Here is a 13,055-nt window from a genome sequence, read left to right on the forward strand (position 1 = left end):
AAATGACACGTACACACACACCCCCACGCACACACACACGCGCACTGCCCCACACACACACACGAGAGTTCTTGGGAAACAAGCCCGTCTTTATAGAGGTGGATTGGGGATGCCCACCAAATCCCTCGCAGCACTCAGTCTCATGCTGCTCCCTCCACTTTACTCTTAGCGCACACACGCACAACCGCGCACACATACAAACAAACAAGAACACACACACACACACACAATATTAGCTATTCGTCTGCTCGGGTGGCCCTGCCGACCGCTAAAGAGAGGGAAGGGAAGCCTACTTACGGCCCTCAACCTGAAATAGGCACTAAGCACAAATCAAGCAACACATTTGGGTCTAGTCTATATAAAGGCATGTATACACAATCCAGATGTTTACCAAAAGGTTATTTGTGGTCATCTGAATGAATTGTGCTCTATTAAAAATGCTCAGATACTCAAAATCCATTCTGATTGAGTAAATACCCAATGTGTGCTGACTGTGTTTAATTAAAGGGCATGAATCACATTAGCAAGAAAGTCAGGCTGTCAATGCTTTCTGTTGTATACCAGAAGCAGCAACAGCAAATTATATTAAAAAAAAAAAAAGCAGCAAGATAGTCTCAACAGTGCCATTGTGTTTTAGTGATTCAGGGGCGGGTTACTGTTCACTGGCATGTATTTTCTAACAACAGCTAAAAATATCCACCTACATCTCCAGAAAAACAACGCAGAAGCTGCACAACCACCAGGCTAGTTTGGTTGTGCAGAGCATCACACCCAAACGGCAAATAGGAAGGAATCACTAAAATCAATTTTTGTAATTACTGTTTGCCCCGAAGAACAGTTTAAATGATAAATCCCATCAGCACATCCCACCTAAGAAAAGAGATTGTCGAAGTGAATATAATTTGGCAGTGTTTACAACTTTGACCATGGGACTCAGTTAGCATGTTGCCACAGAATCAAAATTGAACTCATTCATTTTTTTGTGAAAGACAGACATCAGAACTAACCTTGAGTTTAGTGAAGAGAAAATTGCTTTTTCATGTGGCAACCCATTCACAATTGAAAAATTCTCAACAGGAAAGAGTGGAAGAGATACAGACAGTGAAAACAGGTACGATAAATACTGGTGATTTCTGTCCATTTTGCTGTTTTGTTTTCCATCAGCAAGTAAACAAAATTAACTGAAAGATGACCTAAATTCCAAAATCTGACAAAACAAATCTTGGTCCGATCTTTTCACACTTTTCAAATGTGATTCTTGACACGAATCAGAATATTGATAAACACAAACACATTTTGCTGTTCAACACTAAACCTGGCCATACAATGTGGCATATAATAGTAATTAAAAAAAACGATCACCAAACACAGTGGACCCTTAATTTGAATGCCGGTAAGGTTGTACAATTTTTAAATACATAAGAAAATAATAAGACACAAGAGAGAATACCAGAGTTAACTGGGGAGAAGTATGTGTCTAATGTTTCAATTCTAGCAAAGTATAAATTCTTATTACGTTCCATGACAGTTAATGAATAGTAATGGGCAACTGAATACATTTTGTGGATGAACTATATGGAAAATTAACAATCATTTAATCCATAAATTGTATTTTTCACATATTATTCAGAAAGTGATAGAAGCTCTCTCTAAATGTGCTGAGCTCCCGTTTCAAATTCTTATGAGGGCAGATTCGGAATCAGCGCCAAAAAATAATCTAAAAGAGTTTGCTTGCATCTTTGATTTAAACATTCAGTCAAAATTTGTTGACCAGTGTTGGTGCCCACCGCAGTCGTGGCTCCAGCGTAACCTCCATACTAGTTAGTCATGTTACCTTATTTAAACAGCTAACTAATAGCAGTCAAGGAGTGCATTCCATTTTGCTTCATTTTTTTTATGACAAGATTAATCAACAACCAACTTAGAGGTTCTACTGTAGGTGTTAGGAAAAACTCGAGTTCTCTCATGACTTGACCCTTTCCATCTGTTCTTCCTCTTCCTTTTGAATCATGTCTATTTCTGGAGTTGCTTTGTTGTAAAGAGATCTACACCTCCTGAGCAAATCTTTGAGCTCAAACCAGAGCAAACCCTGCGAAAGAAGACAGGCTCAACTGGAAAAAGATCACTGGGGCATTTATGGAAAGCACACACACACAGTATGTGAACGCAGTACAGTGAGCTGAGTCAACATTTGCAGGTTTGAAGGAAAACACACACCAACACACACGCACACATTGACCCAACATGACAATTGTCTGTATTATATAACTGGTGAATTCAGGTATTCATGCGATTGTCAAAGTGAAGGCAGCATGCGCATGCACTAACATGCTGTTATCTTTCCAAATGAACCCCTCTAAAGCTCAGAGGCTTGTGCCAACAGAAAGCGGGGGAAACTTGGCTGCAGCTACAATTGCATCTATTCCCAGTCCCTATCCTTCCTTGTGCACTACTTTGTAGCAGACATTTATATTTGCTTTGCCTGTGACAGTGAATGCATCACCGCAATGGTTGAATGAGAAGCAGCAGCTCTTACCCGCCTTCGAAGATGTGAACACGAGATGTTTCGCACTGTTTTGAGGTGGAAGGTCCCTCCTCTTCCCGCGTCTCTTGATTCTCCTCCTTTTCATGCTGGTGATCTGTTACATCAGTGGAGGAACAGGCTGTGATTGGATATACCTACATTCAAGACACACGGTGGAAAAAGAGACAAAGTACATTGATAGCCGTTATTATGTCAAGCATGTTTGTGGCGTTATATCCTCGCTGTCTGAAGGTCACCTCGCAGGTCCATTAGATGCTCTATGCTCTCTGTTCTTAAAATTAAACTGCAGCTAAGTAGCAATGACAACTTGCTTTTAAGCAACAACTTTTTGACTAATAGTCAGGGCTACACAAAAGCGGTGCGCCGGTGCGCACTAGCACTGGGAATAGAATTTTGCTCTCCAGTTCAATTCTGTCTTTGCGCTTTTGCGCACCAAGAATAGGTCAGGCCAGTCTCAATTCTAAGTTAGAGAGAACTGTGCTAAGGATGCTATAATCAAAGGGTCCCATACTGCATGTCAGAAGTGGGCAATTCATTTTCAAACAGGCCATGCTATTCAATTGTGTGAACGAGGAATTTAATGTCATTAAAAAAAAACTGTAAAGTTTATTGATTAAATACTATGCCATTGTGTAGCCCTGGTATAATTGTGTTGTTGGAATTAGGAAATAAAAAATGAAAACTGAAAAAACAAAAAAGTTCAGTCCGTTACATTAAAATAACATATTCACACATATCAATGGTAACCCTTGCCCAGCTGCGCCGTAAATCTTAAAAATTCATCCATGAAGTCGCTGGGTCGGGAAAAAATACACCAAACAACAACCTCTGGTACTCCATTGGGAACAATACCAACATTTTTATGTGCACCCCTGTTAATAGTTCAGTTGGCTGCCAGAACTGTCGTTCAAACCACATCATCACTTTATTTTGAGGATAATTTTCATAACTGTAGTTCCAACAACCTTGGATAATTAATAAAAGTTATTTTTTTCCTGAATTGAATGTGAATGACGCATGCAGGCCAGATTCATATGAAGCATGAATCATGCTGTAAAACACAATTCAAAGCTTTGATAAGCTTGATGGAAACCTGTGGTTTTACCTTGCTATACAGCTAAGAAGAACAAACTCGTAAGTGTCAGTTGGTCATGGGAAGCCATTATCATAAATACGTTTGAGTATCAATATCATTCAGACACAAACATTCTTGTAAGCCCGATCAGGTTTGCCATCAGACACTGACAAGATATACAGTAGATATTAGTATTGCCTAGCAAGTTTTACCTCTGACATTCGTGGGGTGCTGCTACTTGCGGAGGGATGTTCAATTTTGGCTGGGTCCGGAGCCGTGGCAACGGTGTACGTCTCAGAGCTATATTTCTGTTTGGAGCACAGCAGAGACAAGGCCACCTTAGTGCTGACACCTGTCAAGTTTGGGTTGTGTCCGCTGACACTCCAGGTTGAATAAACTGAGGTGCGAGGGTCCCTCTGTGCAGTTGGGTTGGGTTTGACATAGTTCAGGTAGCACCAGTTGACGGAGGTTGACGTGTGGAGGCTCGGGTATGAAGGGGCGTTTGCTCTCTCAATCCCCAGCTCCTTAACTTGAGGCCCCTCCTCCTTTTCACTTCTCACAATTGACTCTTCCACCTGTTTTTCCTCCTTGCTAAGTTCCCTTTGCCTTGGATTCAGCTCTCCCTCTTCTTTTACAGGTGTTACCTCAAGCATCTCTGTTTTCTTCTCAACCTCTTCCAGTTGTTCCCCACAAGTTTTACTTTCTCCCTCCTTCTGTACCTTGTCGTCTACATCCTCCACCTCGACTTGAGGCTTGCGTTGCTCCCCTTCCGCTTCCTCTTTTACTCTTTTCTGTTGACGTTGGGCCTCAGTACTGAGCTCAAGACTGGCTGCAGGTGAGAGCATACGCTTACTCCCGCCAGCTCCAAGCGGACCATATTCTTCCACAGAAGGTGACTGCAGTTCCCCAGGAAGGTGAATTTTAATGTCTGGTGTGGGCACCTTCAAATAAGACCTCTGTAACTTGCGCCTTTCCACTTTGCCCATGATTGTCATGGTTGCGCAAAAAATGGGGTCCTGTGGACAAGCCGAGGTTACGATCTGGGACAGGGCGGTGTACATGGCACGTGTATAGGTAGGTATGTGGGTTTGGAGGCGGACTGGCACGACTAGAGACACCGATGGTGTCAGCTGTGCCACACATGTGGCAATGAGGGGGCGTGGGTAGGGATAAGAGGTGATTCCCTCTGTGGAAGGAGGAGATAGAACCTGTGTGGAATGTAATGGCGTGGCAGGCAAGTACACAGACTGACTCACACTGAAGGGAAACTGGACAGGAACTAAAGCAGGAAGTTGGTGGAATGGTATACCCATTTGTTCAGCCATGTGGATCTGCATTGGGTGTACCTGTTGAGGTTGAACAGTTTGTGAATGTAAAAAGGTTCTGTTCATGAACTGGGACACCGTGGTGACTGGGTGTAACTGGGATCGAGGTCTTGGATGTAATGTCTGTTGGATGCTTTCATGCAAAGGAAGAATATCTCGAGGGAGGACCTGTGGCTGTAACAACTGCAAGACATTCCCTGTGTGCTCCCGGGCGAAGTGGGAGCTTGAATAGAAAAGAGGATGGCTTGAGTGGGAAGGCCCGGGCTTTGGACTCTCTGCTCTACATAACTGACCCATGCTGGACCCCTCCTCTTGCTCAGGTTCCCCCAAGGTTGCGTGCTTCACAAGAAGACACTTCCGCCGTTCTTTCCAAGAGGATGCTGACTGCTGAGAGGACAAGGATCCCAAATCAAAAGATTTGCTTCTGGTATCCGAGACCTGCTCCGCTTTCTGAGGCGCCTGCTCTGAAGCGGAACGCCTCATCTCCTTGTGGCTTTGGTTGTGTTGTTGAGAAGTAGATGGCACAGTCAACATTTGGGCGCTTTGGCTACTGGGACCCCAGACTGCAGGCTCTGACCGTGTTGCATCCTCGAAAGAAGCAGAAAGACTTGAAGTGTGGGACATGCTGCTCTCCTGACTGGGGCTGCGAGGCAGGGACACAGACTCAAAGCTAGACTCCCCAGAGGATTGCGCTGCCTCAGCTAAGCGGAGTCTTTTCTTCTTAGGGGGTAATTTCTCTGCAGGGAGCTGGGCAAGAGTCTGGCTACGTTGTGGCCACTGAAACTCCTCCACTCTTTCCGCCTCCTAGGATAGATGAATAGTTGAGGCAAGTGGTTCAAATTACATTACATTTTAATCACGTTAAATGTAATCATTATACCTTAGATGACGATGCAGTCACTGGTGGTGACATGGATGGCATGTCAGCATCAGGCTCCACTGTAACAAGAATCTCTGGCACTTGGATATTGGGCTGGCGGATGAGGCGAGATGCAGAAGGTGATGGTTTTGGATGAGGTTGTTGTGCTTGGTGAACCTCTTTAACATCTGAGCCCTCACTTTCCATAGAGAGAGTCTCCTGCTTTTCAAAGGAGCTTGTGTGCTGGATTACAGACACACCCTTCCTATCTTGATGTTGCTGTTGTCCCGGCTCCGTCTGTGCAGTACCACCTACATGTACCATGAACAGAGACATGAAAAATACATCTTTAGATTACATGTAAATCAACGATATACTGCTTTTGAAGGATGAGATGCTTATGCATTTTATTCCATTATAGGTACAGTAGAACAGGAATAATTAGACAAGTATATTTAAAAAAGCAAGAAAAATGTGACTTTAAATACAGTATATACACCAGTGGTACTCAAGCACCGATCCACAGAACGGCCCATTTGTTACCAAGCCCCCCCCCAAAAATTTGCAAAGCGTCAGCTAACGCCCCCACCTGGTCGATTACCTTCCAAAGGGGAATACAAGTAGGGCTGGATGATTATGTGATTGAGAATTGTGATATTACATAAACCAGCTGCGAGCTGTGAGCATATTTACTCCATCAGCGACGGCTGAAATGTGCGCCAGTTCAACTTTTGCTTCTAACTTTGGATTGCAAGTTGATGTAAATAGAATCCGCCAATAAATTAAAGTATGAACAGAAAATAAGAGTAACAAAATGACCGAACGTGCAGTTAAACGCGCAGCTGATGGGCAGCTATGACTGCCAAAGATCAAGCTATGTTGACAAGAGAAGTTCTTCACCATCACTTTCTCCAGCGGAACGTGGAGGAGGAAGCCATTATGCAAGATATGTCGTCAAAAACAAGGCAATACAACACACCCTTTGAATCATTTGAACAAGTAGCGCCCAAGTGAATTTGCACAGCCTGTCCACGTAAACATTAGCAGTTTAGCCGCAAATAATTAGCCAGCAACTACCGGATTTACGCAGCGATCAATCGTGTCATATTTTAATCATGCACATTTGCAATGATTCTAACGTTGTATGTAGGATCATAACTTAAAGATATTATGTTTACATTTTAAGGCGTATTCATTATTCCTGAGAGGTCAATTTTTTGTATTATCTTAAATTGTTCTACATTTGTTGTACTGTTGAATAAAAACGTTTGAAATGAATGAAAAAAATGTTAGTAAAATGTTTTATTACTCTCTAATTTGTCTTTGACAGTACCAATGCTTAAAACTGGCAAAATCAATTTTCACGAGGATACAAAGTGTTATTGCGCCGACATAATAATGTTTTACTTTTTATCCACTACCATAGCATTATGCGAGCAAACCTGAGAGTGCTTGGCTGTGTCCTGGTGGACTTGCCACTGGAATGACGCCTGCAGAACTCCCGGACATGGTCCCGGAAGCAGGACTTGGAAGGTCCTCTTCTATGCTCTCCTCTTTCCTCCTCTTCCTCACAGCCATAGCCAGTGCTCTGAACTTATAGTGCATCATCAGCTGAGGGCGATCCTCTCTGCAGGTTTTACTTGCATCCCCACTCTCCTGTTCCAGTGTTTGCTGCCCTACGCACGCGACTTTGTGGGCCCTATAGCTGTCCGCGTGCTGGAAGCATGCTCCACATACTCTGCATTCAAATGGGTTCAAAGTACTTTGTGGTGCTTGTTGCGCTGGAGGACCGGCTGTGTCAGTGACAGTGGCTGAAGAGGAGGAGTTGGGGGGAATCTCTTCCAGCATAAGTTCAGCTCCCAAGGGAACCTCTATGGCAGGTTGTCGTCTCAACATACGGTGGGCATGACCAATATTAATCTCTTGTGTCATGGCCTGCTGCTCGTCAAATGAATGGCAGAGACGGTAACCTCTTTTGGACCTTATTCCAGATGCTGAAGACTCGAATTGGCTGCTCGAGGATGGCATTGAGCGGCTTCTGAGAAGGGGCACTGTTGACATTGCTGGAGTGACTGGTGGTTCTGCCTCTGGATTCTGAAGGTGCCTTAAGCCGCTGGGACCAGGGGCTTCTCCCTTGGGATCAAACACATAGGGGTCTTTGGGGGTAGTCAATTTGGGTGACTCCTGGCTACTTTTCCTTGAGAGAGAAGAGCGCCTGGGCTTTACGCTGTCAATCTCACTCGTGTCTACCACTGCTTCATTGATGGTTATAAGCTTTGTAATGTGTTCTATTACTTGGGTTTTGGGTACAGCAAAGGGAATACTCTTTTCCTCTGTTCCAGAGGGAGACTGAGAATGCTGTGGATGTGGACTACGCTGCTGCCCTCCCAACCTTCCATATTTCCCAAGAATGATTTCTGCGTAGGTTTTGGCACTGGCACTCGGAGGGCTAACATGGGACAAGTCAGTGGAGCCTGATCCGGAAAAGTAACCAGACTCTGTGCTGCCTTTACTGCCAGGGCCAAGGGAAGAAGATGAGGTTGAGAGGGATGAAGGAGGATCATCAGGTGAAGAAATTGGACCACGTTTTCTTTCACTAAGCCTCAGTGCAAGTCTTTGCTTGACGGCTTGAGTATCTTCAGGCCTCTGAGTCTCCTCTGATCCGCCTGATAGCTCCTTACCACCTTTCTTTTGTCGGCCCAAAATCTCCTTTGAAGATTTTTTGTGGTGGCCTGTCTCATCTTCGGACTCGGTGCTTTCTCCCTCTGTATGCTCCTCAACATCTTCTCCAATACCACTGCAGTCCAGCCCACTCAAACTGGGCTCATCACGACTGGACGCATGGCCTGCCTTAATGCGGTGGGCATGGGACTTTCGGTGCTTGTATAGGTTACTCTTGGTCTTGAAAGAAAAGCCACAGGGGGCACAAGGATAAGGTCTTTCTCCTGTATGGGAGCGAATGTGTTTCTGAAGAACACTTGGCTTGGCACATGGACGACCGCAGTAAGTGCACACATATTTCCCTGGTTTTGGGGGTTTCTTCTCTCCTTTCCTGGGAGAGCTAATCCCTTCTTTTGTCTCTTGGCTTGACTGATATGAGACCTTTTGGCCATGTTCAACCTGGGTGGAGGATGCCGAGTGATGAGATGAAGTTGATGCAGAACCTGGAGAGAAAAAGCTGCCTCCTGAAGGACCTGGGTTTTCCGTATGCTGCCATGCTACTGCTTGCTGTTGTAACCGAAGAAGATCAGCGCGTTTGGGTTGGCGGTTTTGCAGTCGACCCACAGCTCTGTGTACTGGACGAGGATTAGATGGCTGCTGGGGCTGTGGACAAGACTCAAAAGAGGATTCGGCTGTCACATGCTGCTGCTCTTGTCTTCCAGAGCGATCCCCATCACCCGGATGGCTGGGCTCAGCCTCCATAGAGTGAGGAGGAAGCCTCACAGACACACAAGCAATGGCTCTTGGAGCCTCATGGGGCTAACCACATGGCAGCAGGGAGGTCAGAGACAAGGGGTTGTGGACGGTGACTGCAAATCACACCAAAGCGCCTCTATCAGCATGGGCCTGAAGGTATTCAAGAGGGCCAAGTGAGGCATTGTTAAAATGTGCCCTGGAGCAGCACTGATGTAAGTAAACATTGATCATCTCTTGGTATACAGCAACTCTTCTGTCCAGCTGCAGCCATCCTAACAGCCCATTCAAAATCTTCACTGCATCTCTTTTGCTGGTCTCCGATAGTGTAGATGGGTGAAACTCGGAAAGGTTCTAGAGACAAAAAAACAAAAGCAAATATGAGTTTCTAAAATACACCATACGGCTCTCTAGATGTTGCAAATGTGTTTGTAAAAGGGAGCCAGCAATTAATAACTAATCAAAGTTACAGTAAACTAGTGAAAATGAGTTGGAACTGTGTGTTTATGTAAGTCCACACTAGTTATGTATTTAAAAAGAAAATAATTCCATCTGGGAACTTCATTAACTGACTAATAAGTAGCATAGCCAGGTCAGCCCGGGTCTACACAGGAAACATCCACGGCACAGATGAGCATACGCAACAGAAGGGAGGAGGGAGAGCACAAAATGAGTAGCGCATCTTTTCAAGGAACAACAGTATTCGCTCATTGTTCATTCGATCATTGTTAAAATGTAATGATCATTCATATAGCTGTTGATGCAGAAGTTTAAAGAGGATGATTAGTTCTGGTTTTGAAGGTGACGGAGAACGCTGCTTCTATTATTCATGGAAGTTGGTCTGCCGGCTCTGAGCGGGGGAAACACACTGAGGGCTTTGCCAGAGAGATGAGGGGAAGGAATGCCTGAGTGGAGCCTTCGCATGATGCCAAAATATACACACATACAGCCTGCCTACAGTGAACAGTAAAAACCCCACAAGACCATGTCCTACGTCCGGGCTGCAGCCTCTAAATTGACTGTGAGAGCCAATCGGCGGCAGTGTCCTGAGGTGACCCCTTATTGCTGTTTAATGTGGGGAAGTGTATTTTGCCATATTTGTATAACAGAAATCACCCATTATCAATGGTGCCTATTACATTAGTCACACACAATGGGCCTGATTTACTAAGATCCCAAATAGTGCTCAATTGTGTGGTCACGCAAACGGATTATTCGCACTGACGTGTGCGTTTTATCTACTAAGATTGTCATCTTTTACTAAAGTGCCAAACAGCAGGTGCTAAATTGCCTTTTTACTCTCTCTAAAAGATGGTGCGGACTGTTGGCAACAGGTGTAAAAGAGATGGAGACTGGCCATTTTAAGTTAAGGCAGGGTTGGGAGCCCTTTAAAAATGTATTCCGATACAGTTACTAGTTACCTGTTAAAAACTATAGTTAGTATGTCATCATGTGTCATCTTCCAAACCGTTTATCCCGTACAGGGTCACGGGGAGCTGCTGGAGCCTATCCCAGCTGACTATGGGCGAATGGCAGACAACACCCTGAACTGGTCGCCAGCCAGTCGCAGGGCACACACAGACACCGTCACTGAGCGGGAACCGATCCCACGCTGCCCGCACACAACTCAGGCGTGTGTACCATTACACCATCAGTGACTAAAGTTAGTAATGTAATCCAAATACCATAATAGTAAATTAATGTAACTTCATTACTGTTAACTACTTTTGTATTACTTCAATAGCAAATGGGCTAAGGAGGATAAAACACATTGAATATTGCTACAATAAGTATTTTTTTATATTTGTCTAGTCTTTTCGGTCTTATAAATTTTTAATAACATGCATGGTTTTGGAACAAAGGAGGATGCCGGAGCAACCAAGAATCAGATCTGAAACTTCAGAATTGTTGGGCAGATGTGCTAACTACCGCTCGCTGTGCTATAGATATAGCTAGCTAGTTAGACAGTTAGAACACACCAGAATGATGCAGCAATATTGATTGTTTGGCAGTCGCGATTCTGGTCAGGCTTGGTTAATATGGTTGGGTATTCTTCTAAGGATGTTCCTATTCAATTTTGGCAATAACATGACTTTATAAAAATGTATCCCCCACCACCCTAAACGTTTTTTCAATAAACACATGAATCATACTTTCTGCCAAATCAAATATACTGTATATGTTGGTGCGTTTATGTTCAGAAACTAAAACAGCAAATCTCCGGATCTGCTCCAGATTGCACACACCAAAACCCATTTAATTAATTGATTCAATACATTCAAAGAAATGTATTGTCTCCAACCCGAGGGGTAGCTGATTTGAATCAGTCTACACACAAGACAACACTGACACAAGAGAATCACATTTACACATGTTCAAACACTGATGACATTGTCTGTGAACTCGAATCAGGTGGTAATTTATCGTGCTTATTCATTCATTCATTAATTATCCATAACGCTTATCCTCACAAGGGTCGCGGGCGCGCTGGAGCCTATCCCAGCTGTCTTCGGGCAGTAGGCGAGGGACACCCTGAATTGGTTGCCAGCCAATCGCAGGGCACACAGAGACAAACATCTGCACTCACAATCACACCTCGGGCAATTTAGAGTGTCCAATAAACTTACCATGCATGTTTTTGGAATGTGGGAGGAAACCGGAGTACCCGGAGGAAACCCACGCAGGCACGGGGAGAACATGCAAACTCCTCACAGGGAGGCCGGAGCCGGGATCGAACCCACGACCTCTGAACTGTGAGGCGGACTAGCTAACCAGTCGACCACCATGCCGCCCATCGTGCTTATGTGAAATCCTATTACTGTTTGTTCCCTGGCTGAGATGTGACTCCCTTTAGCTATTAAGTCTATAGAGAGATTGTAGCCTTCTCCTTAATGATTTGCATGGCACAAATGTTTAAGCCTTGATTTTCTATCCAAGCTCAGTTTATAACAGTAGTTTAAAAGTCACAGAGTAGTTTTTTATTCCTGCATTGATTTGTCAATCAACTCACTGATTGTGTGCAATTGATTGTTGATGAATCATGCCTTGGGGCAAGGTGCACTACTTGGCTGCAACCAGCAGAGGCGATGTTGATCGTTTCGTCGCTTCAAATTCGTGAGCATCTGCCACGGCAAAACTCTTTTGCAAAGTATTATTCTTCTCAACACAACAGTAGCATCCAAACAAGAATTCCCAGACTTTCTCTCCCGTTAGTAATAATATTGATCATTACTTGTTCAAAGAATATAGTCAAATGCTTGCCTCTTGTGATTGACAATTGGTCCCTCTGAGAGGAGAGTGAATGAGTGAACAATTTACATTATGTGAGATTCAGGTATTCAGGGGAGCCCTGGCACACTGAAGTGCTCTTGTGTTTGCGCGTACACACACATGAACACACGTCTCTACGTCAAGTCCAGGCTTTCTACTTCCTGAGCTGCGTATTCAAGAAAAGAAAACACTTAGCTCAGTGCATGTTCATTTCCTCATCAATACCCACATGTATTCATGTAGCTGGTAATGATGGATACCAATATGGGCGAAACAATAAATTGTGTTGCACCCTGAGGACAGATAAACTCTCTTAAGTGCTTTTTAAAAAGCTGTTGTCACCCCCTTCACCTCCCCAAAAAACACACACACGCATATTCACACACACTCATGCCTCTTTCTCCCTGTTCTCTCTTACTGGTGGTAGTCTGGTGCTGGTTCCCATGGAAACAAACCTACTCTGAGCAACGGCAGATGGAGAGGGAGCTGGAGGTCTAAATTTATCTCCCAGCATCCTCTCTGACTACAAACACACAGTGGCAGCAGGAAGTGAGGGAGGGGGGAATG

General features: G+C 44.4%; 1 protein-coding gene across 6 annotated transcripts in view; it reads right to left on the reverse strand.

Annotated features, from left to right (window-relative positions):
• Positions 1 to 13,055, reverse strand: part of hivep3b (HIVEP zinc finger 3b) — a 58,927-nt gene that overhangs the window by 7,134 nt on the left and 38,738 nt on the right. For 4 of the 6 annotated variants that reach the window (XM_086037074.1, XM_086037071.1, XM_086037072.1 and 1 more), the window contains exons 2-5: positions 7,247 to 9,572; positions 5,826 to 6,115; positions 3,833 to 5,749; positions 2,537 to 2,679 (exon numbers count right to left, since the gene is read on the reverse strand). In XM_086037074.1, the coding sequence (XP_085893200.1) occupies positions 2,537 to 2,679; positions 3,833 to 5,749; positions 5,826 to 6,115; positions 7,247 to 9,227 (4,331 nt within the window). In that variant the 5' untranslated portion in view covers positions 9,228 to 9,572. The remainder of the gene's footprint in view (positions 1 to 2,536; positions 2,680 to 3,832; positions 5,750 to 5,825; positions 6,116 to 7,246; positions 9,573 to 13,055) is intronic. The other 2 variants (XM_086037076.1, XM_086037075.1) reach the window with 1 other exon arrangement.

The sequence above is a fragment of the Filicampus tigris genome, chromosome 8 (genome assembly GCF_054856515.1).
Source record: "Filicampus tigris isolate MCC_2025a chromosome 8, RoL_Ftig_1.0, whole genome shotgun sequence".
In the NCBI taxonomy this organism is placed as follows: domain Eukaryota; kingdom Metazoa; phylum Chordata; class Actinopteri; order Syngnathiformes; family Syngnathidae; genus Filicampus; species Filicampus tigris.